The sequence below is a fragment of the Neodiprion fabricii genome, chromosome 1 (genome assembly GCF_021155785.1).
Source record: "Neodiprion fabricii isolate iyNeoFabr1 chromosome 1, iyNeoFabr1.1, whole genome shotgun sequence".
Lineage (NCBI taxonomy): Eukaryota > Metazoa > Arthropoda > Insecta > Hymenoptera > Diprionidae > Neodiprion > Neodiprion fabricii.
Genome location: NC_060239.1, coordinates 19,713,845 through 19,733,825, shown reverse-complemented (window position 1 = coordinate 19,733,825; position 19,981 = coordinate 19,713,845). Strand labels below are relative to the sequence as shown.

The window sequence follows — 19,981 nt, the reverse complement described above, 5'->3', positions numbered from 1 at the left end:
CGTGGCATCTCTCTTGAAAAAGAGACTCTGGCAAAAGTCGGAAGAGGAGGAAGCGCGTGCGAAACGACAAGGAGCGCTTGGAAATGGATGAAAAAATGCTTGCGTTACTTTCTAAATTAGTTGATAAGAAGTAACTAGTTTTATCGATTAAGTTCAGTTTTTTACGTATTAAGAAAGATTATATAAGTGTTATTGAAGAATTAAAAAGTAAGTCTAATAGTGTAAGTTTTCATACGCAGTTAAAAAAATCTATATTATTTACATTTAATATTGATCATTCATTCAACTCTTTATACGATTCAAAATAGAAAACTTTTTTTTCAATAAAACTTAAAGTCCAATATTTGCAATGTTTTCGTTGGAACTTGAAACCAAAGATTTTAATGCAATAAGAATAAAAAATATTGGATGAAATCAAAAATATTTTTGAAATCTTTCAATTTACTTCTTCATATGATATATGCAATGATTCTGTTTGTGATGTAAAAACTCTCCATTATTTCAGGTTTCCATATTCGCAATTAATAATCATAATAACAATAAAAGTCTTACGCGATATTATCGTGATCTTTTTCTGAATGGCAGCGTTCTAATTGATGAACGTTATTATTTTCTTGATTTTCGTTGACATCTTGGCAAACATGATTTTTATTGTCTTGTCGGTTTGTGAACTGTCAATCCTTTCCTGTTTCCATATTAACAAATAGTAATAATAATGATTATACTCGAAAAAAAACAAGCTATGGAAGATTTTCCATAATCCTAATTCTTTTTTGAATCGGAGCGTTCTGATTCGCTACTTGACGATCATCATAATTTTCTTGATTTTCGTTGACATTTCGAGGTAACACAATTACGCTTATCTCGTCATTTCTTACTTTACAAATGTTATGAATAACACAACAAGCCACAATATACTCAGCCATCAAATCTACTCTTGTCATTGGCAAGCAATGCAATAAGCTTCTCATACGTCCTTTTAGTAGGCCAATACATTTTTCCACGGCTATCCTGGCTGCGGAATGTCGATAGTTGTAATTTTCCTGTCCCCGAGTTAGGAACCCATTGTCCCGAAAAGGTGTCATCAAATGTTGCTGCAGTTCGTATGTGGCATCACCCACAAGATGGCTGTCGGATGGAAACTTTTGGTCATCATTCAAAAATTTAGATACTTCCGATAAGCGGAATACTCTTTGATTATGGATCGATCCAGGATGTCCAGCGTAACAATGTGTTATCAAACATCTGTGGTCGCAAACCAACTAGAAAAAGATATGAATACAAACAAAAACCATACAGACTAAAATAAAACCAACCACAAAAAAGTGGAATCAAATGAAATATAGTAATGAATACCTGCAAATGAATGGAATGATATCCTTTTCTGTTTACATAATCCCTCTGGTCTTCTTTTGGAGCGTTTATACGAATGTGGGTTCCATCAATAGCACCGATAACTTTGGGAAAACTACTACTTTCTTCAAATCCTCGCATAACTGCGGCAGCATTATCTCCAGTGGGCCATTTTATAAACAGAGGAGCTCGTTTGAATAATGCACGAGTGACTCTTCGTACAGCTCTGACAGCAGTTGCCCGACCAACATTAAATCGGTCACAAATGGATCTGCAACGAGTTTATTGGAAAAGTAAAGGTGGAAACATGAATGATCCAATTGATACAAACTTCTATCCACAATGTGCTTCAACAATTAAAAAAAAAAAGACAGAACACTTGTAATCCGGTTTTAACCAAGATCACAGCGTAATTCTCTATGTTAAAATCATATCAGTAGTCTCTAAGTAAGGTATAAATCTGATTTCATGCTTAAAACGAATCGCTACCTATATGAATCCGCAGTGGCCATCTTCCAAAGAGCTATCATTAGCTGTGTTTGAGAAGGAATACAAGGACAACCCTTTACCTGTCTTAGTAAATCTTTTTGCATCATTCCATGGAGGTATTTAAACGTAGCTCTTGACATTCTGCAAACATTAGTTAATTAGTTTGTATACTAAAATTATTTGTGCAAATTAATAATTACAATTTTAAATAAAATTACCTGAAATGACTTTTAAACTCGTGATCTGTGTAACAAGCGACCGCATTATTATAACCTATAATGCGTGGACGTATTTGTCGCTTTCCTCTCACACTCAAAGCAGCATCCCACATGTCATCAGAACTTGATGAACTTTCCGAGTCATTATCTCTCATTCGTTTCGTCGAAAACGCAACTATAAATTCACGCGAATCCATGCGAACTATTAACGCACAACCCCCACAGTACGGCGATTCTGTAACTCGTTATCCGTAGAATAACAGCAATCGTATCGTCAATATATTGGAGCAAGATGAGTAGAAATTTTTTATTTTTTAGAAATGGTCTACCATTTATCAAGAAACGACCAACAAACCAGCAGAAAAAAAACATCTGAATTATAATAGATGAGAGAACAACTTGAAATTTGCCACCATTTTCAGTACGTCTGTCGCAGTGACAACTGGTGGAATTTTTGGAAAACTTCATCGAAAATGGCTGCGCGTTGCACGGAAAGACGCTGCCGCGACTCACCAATTATTCTTACATCGTGCCTGAGCCCTATTTCTAGGGACCAGGGTTGTTGACAATTGCGTTTCAACGAGCTCGTTCTGTCAAATAAACGTAACTAATCGAGTACTTTACTACGTTAATACTTTAAGAAAGAATTTTTCTATCCGGGTCTTAACTGACGGAGTCCAGTTACATTAACGTAAAAATATTGTAGAAATCTACTGTTTATATTCAACAATCATCTCTTAGAATACAGTGAAAAGTGGCAAATCTATTTGTGACACATTTACCCTGCTGAAAATGAGGTACATTCATTCTACATACAATTTCACTTACTACCCATGTTTTACTCAGTTATATGTGATTTAAATTTGATAACTTCTTCTCTAGTAATCAATCCATCTGTGTTTTGAAAATTTGTGTCTTTCAAACTTTAGTTTCTCATCATTTCAAGTTATCAATGCATATTACGAACATAGATACTTGATAGGTTAAATGTCATAAGCGATTACGGCCATATTGCCGTGTGACATATCACATACACCCCGCCAGCGTGCATTTTATGTCTCTCGATCATGTGTGTGTTTTTTGACACATTCGCCACTACAGGTTTTCGTTCGATTATATACTTTAAGCAACCTAGCGCACGTGCTCACAGGCTTGTAACGTACGGCTAGTACCATTAGGCAAAAAATGTTCAAATATTACGAGTCACGGAAATACCATATGCGAATGGATAATTCATGCATATGCGTTAATGGTAATCAATGTGGACGAAAGAGCAGCAGGACAGTTTCATTGTATTTATTGACTTGCAAGATATTTGCATATGCAAAAATAAATGAAAGCAAGCTGTAGCTTCAAAACGAGCATTATGAGGATAAAGTTTTACTGAACTTTATTTTGCTTGTTATTTGATCACCCAGTGGTGGTATATTTTATTTTTAGTGCCCATGCATATTCAGTTTTCAACCAAGTTAGTATTTCAGGAAGAAAGATAATTTATCAAAATTCATTTTTTATACTTTGCATTGCTATTCAAAGAAAAGAAAAAAACTGGTAGTAGTTAATCGAGTAAGAAACAATAAGCCCCGAAAAACTTTGTTCACAGAATAATCATTCCATAGTTACAGCTTTCCAACATTCATTTTTGTAGATGCAGAAATCTTGTATGGCATTTTTATTTGAGTTTTATCTTTGCAATTATTTTTCAAATTTTTATAATGATTGTCTTTTACTTTTAATTTTTTTACCTTCGAAATTGCTTTTTTCAAGAAGTGTCCAATATCGTGTGATATGCATCGGAAGACCCAGCGTTGAAAACAAATGAAGGTCAATCATAAAAATACTAGTGAACAGAAATAGGTGAATAAATAATAAGAGAGAAAGAGGTTGAAGTGAATAACATTAATTTAACTAAACATTGAAAAGAAATCCCGTTTTTGTACTTTTCAACATGGCTTTGACGAAGTTTAGTTTGTAAAATAAAATATATTTTGCTTTATTACCGTTTTACAATTTCATTCAAAATTTAAAGGACGTGAGTTTTTAGGCAAACATGAATTTCCAAATATAAAGTTTTCTCGAAGCTTTGAAATTTAACTCTTCCATCAAGTAGACTCGAGTTGTTGGATGCTGCCCTGATTCAAATAGCAAACACTACATTAATGCGATTAACATCAGACAAACCAATTAAACAATAATTCTTATTCACGTCTTCTTTTTCCAAACAATAGTTCCGAAGATATTTAAATTCTATTTCAAGAAAGGCTGGATAAGTTAAAGAATTTTGTACTGATGCTACGCTTTTCTTAATTCGTGATGATGTGGCTGAAACTAGCAGCGAGCGCTTGCAAAACGGCTCGAGCACCCCGTGTGTACATCAGATCAGTGAGGTCGATAACATAGTCCGATTTTCTTTCAACTTGCACAATATTACTTATTCACCATGAAGAATCCAATAAACAAGTAACAGCCGTGAGATCCGGTCTCCCCCATTTGTCATTAATTATCAAACATTGATAATTTTCGTTTTTTTAATAGTACAATCGACAGCTAATGAGTAATCTCGAGCTAGTTTGAGGAAATTGGTCTTTGCTATCGACTGCAGTATCAAAAAAACGACTCGAACTTTGATAATTAATAACAAATGAGGGAGACCCAGTCTCACGGCAGTTACTTGTTTATTGAAGTCTCCGCTGTCAATAAGTAATATCGTACCAGATGAAAGAAAATTCGACTCTGCTATCGACCCCGCCAATTAAATGTATGCACAAGGTGCTCTAGCCCTGTTTCGGCCATGGCCCAGAGCCTCTTGGCTGCTACTGCTCGATGCTAGTTTCAGCCACATTTCGAAATGTCCTTAGATCGGTCTTTATAAAGTCTGAGATGCATTATTACTCCATAATATTCACAAATACATCTGGTGTTCTATTTTTACAGTTGCAAAGATTTCCACAACCTGTCAGGTTAAAGAAAAAAATTCATTCAAGTTAAAGCTTATAACGCTGCATAATTAATAATGCAATTTCATGAAAAATTATTATTTTGCAGTTTTAGGATTGTCTTAAATGTGGTGAGCCCTAATGTAGCATAATATATAAACTTATATTTTGCAGGGTCAACTCCTACGGTCATTCTGAGGCTACTAAAATTCAATATTTTGTTAGGGTCAATGTTACTAACATCAATCTCATAACTTTAATTCCAAATTTTCCAAAACTACAATTGTCACAGACTTTAGAATCATATTGAGCTTATGATCTTTCAATTCCAGCGGAAGATCTCAAATGACAGCGATGAATGGGAAACGACCATCTCCCATTCCGGCTAGGCTACAGCAAGAACCACCAACTCAGCACGATGATCTGATAGCATACATCTGTGAATGTAACTATGAACAGTTGAGCTATTATTACTCTAAATAATGTTTCACCTATATCGGCACCGATCTATGTAATTGATCTCCATTCCTTTGTCTTATCCAGCATGGAATCTGGTATCCAAAGAACTCGACATGTGCCACCAACAGCTTAATAATTCTACGAATTATAGAAACGGAGCATCAGTAACCTATTATCAAGAAAGAGAGCCTAACCCCCAGCTGAAAGGTATTCAGTTATCATAGTACTTTATGTTGCGCTAGTATGGTTTTACCATCTTTTTCTCTTGTGTTCCATACTTGCAGGAATTATTCCTGTACCAGTATAAAAAACTTATAAACCATACTTTTATTGCATAAAGTACCGTGCGCACCATGAAGGTAAAGTCTCTTTACTCCTCGTGTATTTGCAATATTTGTCTTTGGCTTGTACATCCTCGTCTATGACTCATATTGCAAACGTACACTCGGCGTTAGTAGACGTGCTTTACCTCTTTGATGCACAAACTACCATTTACGTATTTTGCTTCAATTTTTTCATCACAAATTGCCCAATGCCGTTGATTTTCCTTAATGGAAGTTAGTGGCAAAATTAGCAATCTTGTGCTTCACATGTCGTTATTGTGCTTCATTCATTATATTTGTCTGATTTAATGATTCACTAATATTGTGTAGAAAGATCTTAAACGCTGTTTAATATGTGCCTGCTAATTATCTCCTGTACTGCTTATTGCTTTATCCACTTTCAATATTACAACAATCGACATTGATCAGCATTGTTGAAAAAATATTATTACGCTATATTTGTTACCATCCCACTCATTACATTATAGGAAATCTAAATCTATTTCTTCTTTTACCGAACATTATTATAATTAACTGAAAGCGTTGCATGCCAATCCCATTACGCTGTGACTTGGCTGATGCAAAGGATCAGTCATTCATTGTAGTTTTCACACTTTACAAACGTAAAACTATAAGATAATACTTGAAAATTGTTGTCGGATTGTAAATAGCCCCAATTTGCGAAAGTCACTAACACTTTGATTTTACGTTTGAGATACGCGGAATTAGATATTTGGAGATGTATACGTCAATGTCGAAATCGACCAGGGCACCACCTTAGGTATTTTGCAGGTACCTCCTGAACTGAATCCACGGGATTCGGAGATATTAATCTCCAGAAAAAAAATTGATGCACTCTCATAAAAATTTTGATAAAATGTATAAGTGTGCTGTTTTATATGTACCAAAAGAAGTATTCACATCCGACCAACAGTGAACTAGTAAGAACCATTCAGAAGTTGGAATTGTTTGTGACTTCCAAAATTTTTGTTGGTTTTGAGGCGAATGCTGGGTAAAACAAAAATGAAATATTGATGGCCATAATCACATTATTATTATTTAATGTAAGTGTGTTAAGCATGTTGGCCACATATTTTTGATAATAAAGTAGACAAATATTATGAATTTTCTCGTCGACCAATAGTGGATTAATCGAATATACAAACCTTAATAACAGATTACCTTTTATAATACAAAAATCAACATAAAAATCTGAAAATTTTCGTGAATGTACAGAGAAAGGTTTACAAAAAAATAAGCTTTACAGTTTTTTATTTAATTTGAATGCTCAGATCACAAAAAAAATCCTATTTAATGGTTTTTAGTTCATCGTTGAGCTAATACTGTTATAATATAAAACTATCTAACATAAAACAGTATGTGCATAAATTTTACCAGAATTTTACCACCAATATGAGAAGAATTTTTATGGCACGGTCAAACTATATCCTAAAACAAAATCCTATTCGGATTCTAATTCCAACTTTTTATCTCAACCCCTAAATCCCTAACCGGGGGATGAATTTCGATATTTAAAATATATACCACATTTTTGATACATTTTTAGTACATATTTTTATTGTAGGACTAATTATTAGAAAAATCATCTGTACTTAATGGGGAACTTACAAGTAACAGCCCCTAATATAACTCGCCAATTTTGTTGAAACTTGACATTATAGAGCAGGCAAAAATTTTTTCGTCTTATTTTGTATTTTTTCACAACAGCAATGGTGGAGTTTTAAGAGTGAAAAACACGCCTTGCATTCGCTACCTTGTAGAATTACCGAACTAGCCGAAAATAGAGAATTTCACAACAAATATTTCTTACGAAAATGGTAGGGTGTCGAAAAATACGTGAATTCATAGAACTCGATAGACCTCAGTTGAAGGTTCCAAGGTCACACAAGCTCAACTTTGAAATTTCTAAGGGAAGCTTATATTTTAAGCACAGTTTCAAAATCCTCTCATCAATTACTCAATAGAAGGTTTTATGGTAGTTATTGCCAAAGTTCATCGTTTAGGAGATAAAAATTGTTACAGATGTGAATAAACAGAAACAAAAAAGGAAACACAATTTTTGATGAATCGCTGGATCCAGAGATATCGATTGCAAAATTTAAAATTGGATCAATGCTGGACTTTAATCTTGAATCAAAAACTAAAATAACGAAAGCAGCGTGGAATATCGCAACAGCTTTTTGTTCCTTTTTAAGGGATCGTCTCGGTGTGACCTTCCGAAAAATCACTGATTTTCGCGAATTTTTTTTTTTAATGTTCAAATAAACTAATCGGTCCGGTTTTTTTTTATAAATAAATACGTTTATGAAGAATACAAAATGATTTTTTTAAAGTTTATTTATTGAGTGCATCATTGTTGTATAAATTGTTGTAATTTCACGTGAAAAAAAAAGGTGCTGCACGGTTTCCACGATGACGGCCGCAATTTTGATCTGAAAAAAAAATTTCAAAAAGATTATTGATCTGTAGGAAAGTCGCTATCGCGCTATGGAGGGGTTTTTTGTTTTTTTCAAATTTGAAAAAATGGCGGCGGTTTGAACAAAAAGTGTCGAATAAGGCCCTTTTTTCGACAGTTTTTCGTAAAAAAAAATAGGAAGTTTTCAAAAAAAAAAAAAAAGCTTCCATAGCGCGATAAAGAATGACGTTTAAAATGTTCTCCCGAAATTGGAACTCGATATCTTTAAAACTCTTCCTTTGAGAGTGGAAACCGTTTTGAAAAACACCATTCTGAGAAAAACGCGTTTAAAGATTGAAGTTGGAAAAGTTTATATAAATCGATTACTTACGATCAATCGGCGATGCCAGGTCTTGATTTTTTTCTTGGGGGTTTCTCTCGTACGTCTATCCGTGGTGGATGTCAAAAACGAACTGAAATGCTTGGACAGTTTATTCTGCAAGGTTATAGAACCTAAGCACCTTAGTACACGCGTAGGTAGAAAAACCGTTCCCTTTCTACAAGAAACGCTGTAGCGACCGTAATAATTTGAATTTCGATTTAAAAATTTGAGAGAATGTTTAGAACAGTGTATACTATACGATAATGCAAAAAAAAAAAACAATTTTTTGAAAATTTCACACTGAGACGATCCCTTAATTAGAGTTAGAGATAAGCTGTAGATTGATGAAAAATTTTCTTTACTCGTCTCGCTCTTTACCAAACTCAGAAGAACAACTGCGAGAAGGTGGCAAGAATCTATTTCCGTTTTATTTCTCAATTTCTTTAAATAACCCTCCTTTAGTTTTCATCATTTGAAATTTTTTCTTCCGTTTTCGCTTTTTATCTAAAAAAAAAAAATGGCGAACGACTTCAAACTTACAATTAGATAATACCCAGCTATGAAGTAGTGCTCCAATTCTATAGATTATATGTGGGACAAACGGCTTCTACACAGGCCTGAGGGCTGTCCCTATCCTTTTCCATAGAACGCGGCGTAATCATATTGCAGGCGCTGCAATCTCGAAGACCGCGGTGTGCAGGGTGTGCAACAAAGAAGGATATATAAAAGCCTTCTCCTCACTAGCGCCATGTGCCACATTTTCAGAGCACGGTTTTAGAGACGGAGTGCCCAGACCTGTGTAGAAGACCGTGGTGGAACCATAGTCTTACAGAGATAGACAGTCCGGTCCGTGCACCGAGCTGAAGCCCTAATTAGAAAGAGAAAGCAACACCGGGAGACTGATGTCTCACTCTAATCCGTGACTTGCGGGGGGAATACTTACAATTAGCTTATACCTAGTGATGCAAAATGACGGTCATTTCCAACATAGGTCAAATGACGTAAAAATGATGGTCGTTTGACATCATTTTTTCTCAGCTATTTTTTCTAAATGACCGTCATTTTATTATACTTCAATTGACGGATACAAAAGACCGTCAAATGATGAAAACCCCTCTCTAGTTGCAAAATGACGGTCATTTTTTTTCGGTCACGAATTGGTCGTAAACTTTGTAAAGAATTTTTTTTTGAGCGCAGTTTTGATGATGGATTTCATATAGCGGTATATAGAAGCCGAAAAATGTCATTACGTCATACTGGAAGTGAAAATATTGCCAAAATACTTTTAGTTGAGATTTAAAATATCATTATTTATTAATCTTTATATATTATTAAAATGATTTTGTAGTACAGCATTTTTATGTATCATAAAATTTTACACATTTGCTCCGTTTTATAATCATACAATGTATAACAAAACCATAAATTCTCATCATATATATTTAATTAACAGCCAGTCAACTGTTTTTCACGTAACATTTTTTTCGCGCACGGCACGTTTTTTTATTTTATACTCGCTTATAAATATTTTTTTATGACAATGCTTCAATATATCTGTGAACATATTCTTATTTTTATAGAATCTGAAATAATACCATCTTTGCTAGCCATAGATATATCTAGTCAATGTTCAATCAATTAAGTTTAGAACTCTCCTATTTTTTGACAGCAAACCCGTTTTTCTTGACTAGGTCGAATCATTGAGTCTTCTCCCTCGTGTGTGTCAAGTTTGTCATCAGAAGAAAACTGTTTCTCAGTGGCTGATACAATGTCTTCCTCATTTTTTTGTTCTTTTTTTTTACGTCTCGGATATAAAAGTTTTAAATTGTGGGCGATATAAGTTATCATCGCGGCTCGTTCAGTCGAAAGTCTTTTTCTTTTAGAAGAATGAATTCACCCAAAGGTGCTAAAGGACCGTTCCGCACCAGCTGATGTAGCTGGCAAGTCGAGAATAGGTTTCTACTAGCAATTTTACTGAGCTTTGTAGTGTCGCACATGGCCTTCCAGCACTTTTGTGCCGAAGTTATAGAAATAGCTCTTCGTATGTACTCTTGACTCAAAATTCCCGTATTCGTTGTGAATTCAGTCAATTCTGGATGAAGTTTATTTTGATCCAATCCGAATTTATTTGCTAACTCGAAGATGAGGGCAATCCCATCCACCGAATCATTGTCGCTTAAATGTTGACCTTTCAAGACTGGGTCGAGAATATTCGCAGCAAAGTCAACTCGATTGATCACCATGCTTCATCGTTTGTCGAATAAAGAAAACATTTCTTTTGTCTCGACATCTGTCAGTACGCGTAGAGAAGATTCTTTAAGCTCCTTAGCGAAGTGATTCCTCAGCTCGTAGAAAGCTTCGGGGACTAGGCTTATTTTAGGATTGTCTCCTTCCAACGTTGTGATCCATTTTTCCACGGGTTTGAGCAAACGCAAAGTCTTGAACGTCACGAATCAAAACTGCTCTCCCAAGATAATATTTTTTGTCAAAGCATTGAAATGGCGATCCGCATTTTGAGAAATTGCTAAAGCTTGCAGATTATGCTTATTTTCTAGAAAACTTTCCACACAGAAAAGCAGAGACCCAAGTCTTGTCTTGACCGGAAGCTTAAGAGTTGTTGAGATATTGTTTTGGTCTTGCTGTTGAATCTCGGCAAATGTGGCTGATAGTATGTGTTTATCTTTAATTTCTTTGACGATTGCTGTTCCATCCGTCGCGAGTTTGTCAATTGACGGTTGAGACATCGTATCTTTGATTAAGAGATCTAAAATGTGAGTGACGCAACTGTAGAAAGTGATATTGTGCTCCTGATACTGGCCCTGCAATATTCTCCAGGCACATTTCATCGTGGCTGCGTTATCAGTACAAACTCCAAGTAACTTTTATGGTCCGATAACATCAATGACTTCGCTAATTTGTTTAGCAATATATTCCGCAGTCTGAGCATTAGTTGTTGTCGCAATCGCTAAAAAATACTATACCAGGAGTCGTAACGATGAAGTTGATTATTCCTTCATTACGTATATTGGACCACCCGTCGTATTTCAATCCAACAGAATCAGCAATCTGAACTTTTTCGTCAACATCTCGTTTTACTCTATCGTACGATGCAGTCAATAAAGTATTCGAAATTTCATACCTTGACGGCAACTTATAGGATGGACGCAAAGCTCTGAAGAAGTCCTGCCAAAATACACTTTGGGTTATATTGAGAGCAGTTGCTGAAGTATATATAGTCGCAGCGAAAAGTTCATTAAGGCGTCCCTGTTCGAGTTTTGACATTCTATCACAGAATTTAGCCATGTGTGACGTTATTAGTTCATTTTTTCCTCGAAACACTGATGCTTCCTCTCAGAAATCAGAAGTACTAGATGCACGAGTACCAAATTTACACGAAATTTCAGTTTATCGCTGATGTTTGTTACGGATTTAACATCAGCGTTAGACTCCGAGCTGCAATTCGTGATTGACGAATTCTTTTTGCTGCTGGAAGAACTCTGTGACTTGCGTCTTTTCTTCCGTTTCTTTTTCGAATTCGGTGAATTCTTATTTTTCAAAACATTCTTTACTGACAAAGGGCAGCTCACATACGAACGTTTCAGATGCTGTGCCATCCTTGTGACGTGATATGCGTAGTTTTTACCACAGTAGCGGCAATTGAAAACTTGCAGTTTTTTATTTGGCACAAGTCCTCCGGCAATGAAAGTCTTCTGAATCAGTTTTTTGAGACGTATGATCGGGATGATAACCTAAAACGTCACAAAAGATATTACATATAATTTAAATATAAACATATGGAATTTCCTAATCTCCGGTTCACCGTGTATGTATCATAATATCATAGAGTAGCGTGTAATTTCTAACCTCTGTTTCTGTTGCCTTGAAATACAGTACGCGATTCCTGTATCCAATTTGCAATCAACGACTCTGTTATTCCATAAAAAAAAAAAATATAAGCGTGACTCTTATAACTTAAAAGGGTTGCGGAAATAATAATTCCTGAGTCTCAACGACTTGGGTTGATGTAGAAACGATACTAAAACATTATATTAACACCAATCACAAATAATTACATAAATAATAACAAAAATAATTATAACACTTATAGTCACCTAAATCAACAACAATGTCGGTTTTGACGATCGGGATTGTAGGCTTAGTTAACAATGATGAAAAGAATAATTTACAATATAATTTACAATATATTTTACAGAGCATTCACTATGACGCTAGTGGATGTCTCGAGCGCCTGTCAATCACTCCCCTCTCTCCCGACGCGATGATTCCGCGATGGTCACTCTTGGTTATCCTTTCCGTAACCCGTTCAGCGTGTTTGTTGTTTTTCATGGATAAGTTTGGGTAAACAGGCCACAAACTTACATACGGTTACAGAGTCATAGATTTTATAATATCTTAAAAATTAAACTATAATATTATTTGCATTTCTTAAGATTTTTCTTACCTTGCTGAAGCAAACGACACAAGATATGTAGGTTGTAGGTGAGATAGGTTAGAATTCACAATTACGACTCACACGTTAGCCGCGGCCATTTTGGTCAATTGGACATAAACCAGTCATTTTTGCAGCCATCTTGTGACGGTCATATGGTGACGGTCCCACTTTTTCGATCGTGGAACAGACAGGTCGGACTCCCGCTGTCACTTTCTCTTTCTAATTAGGGCTTCAACCTGGTGCACGGATGGCGCAGTCTATCTCTATAAGCCTATGGGTGGAACATGGTTGGTCGAAAGTTTCGAAGGCGCTCTGTGCAATTCTCTAACCTTAAAGCACGGAGCATTAAAGAGAAGCACAATCTTGGTTGGGTATCGAATCGAAAGTGGTTCCAAAAAAATCTGCCGGGCGGTAGCGCTGTGATCGGCCCAGACCCTCAGTATCCGTAGTAGGCGGGAAATACAAACCTGGAAATGAAGTTTACGCGATTTATGTATAAAACCAACCAATTTGAACATAATGGTCCATGCAATCAGAAATTTACTGAAAATCATCTACTACAATTGGACTGTGACGTAGGTGCGTGACGGAAAATATATACTTACAATGCTCTGTGGCTCCGTGCCTCTAACGCCAACGCGGAAACCGCCATTTGCAAATTGTCTTCAACATGGCCGTTATGCCGGATGCGGAGGGTCTGGAGCGATCGGAATCCCACCTGGATGCTAAATGAAAAAAGGTACCATATTCGTAGTCAGAGATTGTGCTCCTCTTTAATGCTTCGTGCCTTAAAGGGTATGCGAAACCTTGGTGTTCGGAAAACAAGCCAATTTTCAAGTTTTTATCCTTAGGTATTAGGATTACCGCACGTCTCGTTGACGTACACAATTTTGGCGACTGGAATCCCCTAAAATAAGAAATGTAAAATCTACTTTCAACACAATGATAAAGCTACAGATCATCGGATATTTTGTGGGAAATTGCACTATTTTTTTTTATAAGTTCGATAATTTTAATTAACGAACAGAAGAACATTTCAAAAAATCATTCGAGGGAATCAGTAGAATATGTTATAAAAACTATGTCCACTCCCAATTGGAAGTAAATCGGAAAAATAGATCTTGAGATATCACGCCTGCCAGATCGTAAAATATAGTTTCTAGATAATCGCAAAAAAAGTAAACACACAAAATCCACATTTTTTATATACATTTTGGGGTCTGCTCAATATTTTTCATGGTTCTTTGTAATTTTGGATATGGGGAATACCAATATGATATTTATTTTGCTCTGAAATTGTTTTTTTGTCAATCAAAGTTTTAAATTAAAGATGCATCTTTTTTGATTTACAAAAGGAAAGGTTTCCTTCATTTTTCTGCTTGTTCCATTAGCAATGGCGATATTAATATCGAACTTTTAATGATAGAGAGATTGAACGATAAGTGAAATGAATGGAGCGACAAGTCACAAATAGTGAGATAAACTTTCATTGATTATATCCCCATTATTAATAGAGCTAGCAGAAGAATGTATGAAAACTTTTTTACTGTCAATTCAAAAAAGAACATCTTCCATTAGAAATTTTTTTCTGTAAAATGCATTGCTTCATGGTAATTGTCATTGAATCAATTGAACTGTAAGAAAGCGCCTTGATGTATGGACTACTGGTTTGAGATAAAATTACAATTATTTTTCATATCTTCAATCTGCGATTCCCGTGCCAGATAACAATCCCTCAGTAACAGTATGTCCTCTGCTTTCTTTTGGGCTGATCGATGATTCCCTCGATATTATCTCCGTACAATGTTGTCATCTCTATGCGCTATCCATCGATTTCTTGGCACTTCAAAAATTGTTCAATTTCATTCAAACTAATTCCAAGTAATCGAAAAGAAAAACCTATTCGTTAATTCAGGTCGTAGGCTTGCTGAACTTCATCGATTTTGGTGTTTGCCACAACTTTGGTAGGCTCACTTGTCACACGAAATCGGTAATTGAAAACCGAGCCCAGTAATATTCACTACTGTAAATTTTAACTTTCCGTTACTCGACTTACATTTTACAATCCTAATAGCAGAAAAGACTGCGAAAATTCACGATGCGATACTTTACGTCCAATAGACTTTTAAAAATAATTTTTTAATTGTAGTACTCGTGATCGGATCATCGCTCTCTGATATCCATCGAACTGGTGGATCCTGTTTTGTTTTTTTATTGGGACTAGGACGTCCAAGGAAAGCTTTAATACCTTTGCGTCCAGAATGCGTTCGCTTCATAATTTTTGTTGCGTTCTAACGTGTCGTACGTGAATCTGTACTGTAGCACTGAATGCGAGTAACCAAATAATGCTAACAAACGTCGGTTTTGTTTTATTGGGGTAGGCAACTGTAAAAATTTATCTGTGAGAAAACCTACTAAGACAAATTAGTACTCCAAGGTTTACCTGTAGGAATTGTGGTATTACAAATTCATGTTCCAAAAATTTACCTGTGAGAATACCTGGTAGGGCAAATTCATATTGCACTTAGGTAAAATACTGTGATGGTTGCAGAACACTGCGGGGCGCAAGAGCCGCAACAAACCCGGACGTTCCGATCTGTTCCACTAAAATGGTCACGACGCGGTCAATTTTTGAAAATTTCATCAAATCTTTTTTACAAAATGAAGATAGTACTCGAGGCATAAGAAAATAAAATAATCCGGAAATCGATTTTTTGAAAATTTCAAGGTTATGTATACACCTTGATAACTTATATTACGCGATACGCACCAGGAAAGAGGGTTTGGAGTTATAAAATTCCGTGGAAGCGACGAACCGTCGTGTCCTGATCTTTAACTACTGCAGGGTAAATATAAATGTATACACGCCGAACATCGGCGCACACTTACATATAGTTTCTATCCTACGGTACAATCTATATGTGGTGGTGCAATCGCGCGTTCCTGTCAGTGTTCAATATGTCTCGATTGAAAATAATTGTAACAAAAGCACGAATTTGAAGAAAGTGTTTTAAAGGGGACGCTTCAATTTTCAAGATGTTAAGGCACCACTGAACTGGCGTGCATTTTCACATTTCGTGACGTCATAAACACTTACAAGTTTTGTTTATCTTGCGATCCATGCACTGAATGCATGCCCCATAATGAAACACTTTGATAGTAATATCACAGCGTACGGTATATTATTCTAGATATCGTTATTATATTTCCCATTAGTATTATTATTCTGTCATGTTTCTGCAGGAATCTGTATTTGTTTCATCCGTATCTGCAAAATCTATTTCTGAACAAAATACGGCGGTCGATTCATCCGTATTCATATTCCATTACCTTATCTAACAACAACCTTCTGACATGGACTGAAGATGTATCCTATCATTGATAGTAATCGAAGCTATATGTATATCTATCGGTAGAGGCTGTAAGTTTCGTATAATCTCCTGGTTGAATAGTTTAAACAGTGGTCGTAATATGCTTCGGATGAATCTTAAGAAATAGTGGTAAACGTAAGCAACAATATGAATAATCATGCTGGTATATTAGGTTCGATATTATATTTCGAGTTTAATGAAGATAACCAGTGCTTATTCTGGCAAATAATCCAATACAGGAAATGTCTTTTGAAACCGCCCGGTTCGAGCTACGCGGTGAACACTGGCACCAACACATGCACAACTTTCTTCTTCTTCTTTTTCCCAGTGGCTATTCCCCAATCGAGGATCTGCCAAAATGCACAATTTTTATCTGAGCCAAGCGTAGCGGACAAATGCTGCAAACGAAAACTTGTTCATGGGTGGCGCTGACGGTCACCGCGTGGCTTGGACGGAGTGGTTTGAACAGAAGTTCCCTGTATAAGTGCCGCTGTACATTTGTAGTCAATTGAATAAATTTTCGACACATGATAATATAACACATATGTATAGTAGAATATGAAGTTTATGCCATACGATTTTCTTACATAGTGTAGGCTTTTTTTAAAAAAAAAGAATTTCCTGAAGTCGGCAAATTCTCGTTCTTCTCATATTTTTCATTTTTCCAAAACTGTTTTAATTTTTTGGGCTCGATAATTTTATTTCAGATTGTGAACGTGTGAAGAAAAAGTCAATAAGATTCTATCATTTCTAAAATGAAACACTTTTTATCTTCAAATCTACCGATTAAAACATCTTGCGGAAAATAAGTTTTCAGAAACATCAGATGTTTAAATAAATCGCATATGTAACCAGATGTCAGCAATATTGCACCGACCACGAAGTTGTTAGCTACTTTTTTTAAAGTAAATTATACATATTTGTAGGAAACTTCATTTAACATGTTAAATTTTTACTTTGTTGCGTCGAGCTGATGTAAAATGTGTAACAAGAAAACCAGATTCAAATTAAATAATGTCTAAACAGCTCAGGCCTAAATTTAGTCATCGGATAGCCGATCAAGAATCTTTGGATTCAAATAGGTAATGTCATTTTCAACAAGTAAACAAAATGTTCCTGAAGTCACTACTCAGTTTTTAGGCATTCAACCCTTACAAAATTGGCGTTTGACAGTACTTCATTCGAAAAACTGAGTGACTAATTATCGGATTAACAAAGTACAGAGATAACAGAGCTTGTTTTCACTCTAACTACAATTTTCATTGCAAACAGCCGATGGTCATTGGGAAAAAACTGCTTTTACTTGAATAGTTATCTCAAATTTTTTAGATATTATTATTATTATTTAATGATATTTTTGGCTATCTCAGGCGTCCTTATGCATTACGTAATATCTGAATGCCCTCTCATTATGAAAGTTTAGGATCTTTCTACTTTGTGAAAAGTCAAAGAATTTAAGTATGAATATGTTGAATTTCATGTGACTTCATTTCGACTACATTTATACAAGTTTCATGCGACATCTTGCATGAAAATAAAATTTTCAATATTTCCTTTCATGATTCGATGTCAAAGTAGCCAATGTCTTTTGTTCTTGATAATGCTATACTGTGAACATGTTTTGATTTTGGGATACAACTCTATGCACGTATTCTTATCCCGCTATTGTTATAAACTGCATGGCTTCCTAACCTGGAACAATATTTTCACAATTTATGGAATTTAGAAAGTTTGACAATGCTTGTCATGAACTGCACATACATCTTGTAAAACGTCGACTAATATAAAATAATTATATGGACTCTTCGCAGGCATATCTCTATATTGTTAATAGCTGCAGCTTGCAAAACAAAGCACCGCGTTTTTCCTAGAATTTTAGCGGTGTTACGTATCTGGCTTTAGTGTACGCTTCTAAAATTTAATGCATGTTCGACAAACAATCCATAACATATACGTTTATACAGATTTTGAGCCGTTCAACTTGGAAGCCTGGTGGGGTCAACGTGTCGTCCAGAGCATCACTAGGAACGCGACCTCCTAGTGTCAAGCCCCGCGCGATCATCGGACCTTTTCTCACAAGCATAAGAAACAGAAAAGATAAACCCAAATTGAACAAATAGTTTGAATAATTATCATGGGGTGGCGATTCTTTGAATTTACAATGCTTGTTGTGATTGTTTACATAAACTAGAGTTGCGACGCATACTTGGATATGTAATATCTTGCGTTCGTAACTCGGTTCAAGCAATAAGATTACAATTAAATTTTGTAATTATCGCTCGCTTAGTTTATATAGTGACATGAAAGAGATGTCGTACTATTGCCTCCCCTTTATCTTTTCAAGCAAGATATTCGATATGTAACTAGTTACAATCGAAAAGCAAGTGCAAGAAGGTGAGGTTTGCAAAAGAACGAATATGTATATTAAATATGGAAGTGACTTGACGAGTGACTGTAAATTCCTAATAAATCTTTTATTACTACGATGAAAACAGGCAGTCGCATAAGGTCAGTTGAAGAAAAGTCTGAATTTTCAGTATGGGCAAGAATTGCAAATGAGCATCATGCAATAAAAACAAGACGTGTCTTGCATGGACAGAGGGTTCTTGCAAACCTCTAAAAGAATTTGAACCAGTAAATGTAACTAATTGGCGTTATAGAAGTATAGGAAATTCACCATTTAGCATGTTGACACATTTTGATGTAACTCACTAAGTATTAAAATATGAAAAATTTTAATATCCTCTCATCAATTTTTGACACTCAACTTACGTTGCATCATGATTAAAGCGGTAAAAGCCATATTCGTAAAAATCAAAATCAGAATAAATCATGCCATTCGTTAATATGCAAAACAGGATTTATGCCAGAGTAGTGTTTTTAAATGATATCTAGATGTTCCCAAAATGTTGAAGATAGTTCAAGATTACGATCAGTTCATACATTTAGGGGATATATTGCGCCGTTAGGTTTTAAAATCACTATCTTTAGTGCACGTTGTAGATAAACGTTACACAAATTTAAAATGTCTTATCTGGAAAACTGAGAGATGTTTAAGTTGGTGACATTCCTATATTATTTGCTACAAAGCCTAATGAATTTTTTGAGCGTGCCTCGTTTCACCCGGACTGTATGAATTGTGAAATGAATCACTGCCCAAGAATTTTTATTCTCTTGGTACGTTTCCAGTCCTAATATTTAACTTTTACAGATTGAATATTTCATATCTATACCGATGAGTAGAATAGACGATGTCCAACGACTCGTTCCGATTGACATACAATCGTAATTGTATCGCAGTAAAATGTTCTTTATTTACAGTAAAAAGATTTTAAAAAGTTGTATCAGTTTGATGACTTTATTATAAGCCTTTTTATAGCGAGTAATTGTAACTACAGTCACGTATTCTATGGATTATTACCACTTTTGTTATTGTGTATAATTTTTATCACCATCTTTGTTATTATCACGAATATAATTATTATTACTTAAATAATACATCATTATCACCATCGTTATATCATTGACTTCATTGACATTCCAACGAGCTGACCACCATTTAAAATTTTTATATTTTTGTT

At 35.3% G+C, this 19,981-nt stretch overlaps 2 protein-coding genes and 1 long non-coding RNA gene across 4 annotated transcripts; 1 reads left to right on the top strand and 2 right to left on the bottom strand.

Moving 5' to 3' along the window:
* Positions 1 to 740: 740 nt before the first annotated feature.
* LOC124185664 (putative nuclease HARBI1) lies at positions 741 to 2,305 on the bottom strand. The gene is made up of 4 exons (XM_046576636.1): positions 2,061 to 2,305; positions 1,843 to 1,983; positions 1,357 to 1,624; positions 741 to 1,262 (listed from the first exon to the last, which is right to left on the bottom strand). Exons 1-4 carry the CDS (start codon positions 2,255 to 2,257, stop codon positions 741 to 743), a joined length of 1,128 nt encoding a protein of 375 aa, XP_046432592.1. The 5' UTR covers positions 2,258 to 2,305.
* A 259-nt stretch (positions 2,306 to 2,564) lies between these two features.
* LOC124185690 (MAPK regulated corepressor interacting protein 2-like) lies at positions 2,565 to 19,742 on the top strand. Of its 2 annotated transcripts, none has more exons than XM_046576700.1 (4): positions 2,565 to 2,857; positions 5,329 to 5,441; positions 5,540 to 5,662; positions 18,365 to 19,742. In XM_046576700.1, exons 1-4 carry the CDS (start codon positions 2,853 to 2,855, stop codon positions 18,439 to 18,441), a joined length of 318 nt encoding a protein of 105 aa, XP_046432656.1. In that variant the 5' UTR covers positions 2,565 to 2,852; the 3' UTR covers positions 18,442 to 19,742. The 2 variants fall into 2 exon arrangements, with proteins under 2 accessions (XP_046432656.1, XP_046432666.1); XM_046576710.1 differs by lacking the exon at positions 2,565 to 2,857 and adding an exon at positions 3,831 to 3,917.
* LOC124185705 lies at positions 10,324 to 12,512 on the bottom strand. Its single transcript, XR_006871445.1, has 2 exons — positions 12,441 to 12,512; positions 10,324 to 12,325 (listed from the first exon to the last, which is right to left on the bottom strand). It is a non-coding gene; the product is annotated as an uncharacterized LOC124185705 (long non-coding RNA).
* Positions 19,743 to 19,981: the final 239 nt, after the last annotated feature.

What these genes read in the sequence shown, in the direction of transcription:
- LOC124185690 (XM_046576700.1), top strand. An exon ending in GATAGCATACATCTGTGAAT is followed by an intron (nt 5,442 to 5,539) that starts GTAACTATGAAC and finishes TGTCTTATCCAG; the next exon opens with CATGGAATCTGGTATCCAAA. An exon ending in GCCTAACCCCCAGCTGAAAG is followed by an intron (nt 5,663 to 18,364) that starts GTATTCAGTTAT and finishes ACGTTTATACAG; the next exon opens with ATTTTGAGCCGTTCAACTTG.
- LOC124185664 (XM_046576636.1), bottom strand. Translation starts at nt 2,257, where the DNA reads ATGGATTCGCGTGAATTTATAGTTGCGTTTTCGACGAAACGAATGAGA. An exon ending in GAGTTTAAAAGTCATTTCAG is followed by an intron (nt 1,984 to 2,060) that starts GTAATTTTATTT and finishes TAATGTTTGCAG; the next exon opens with AATGTCAAGAGCTACGTTTA. An exon ending in ATCATTCCATTCATTTGCAG is followed by an intron (nt 1,263 to 1,356) that starts GTATTCATTACT and finishes ATCTTTTTCTAG; the next exon opens with TTGGTTTGCGACCACAGATG.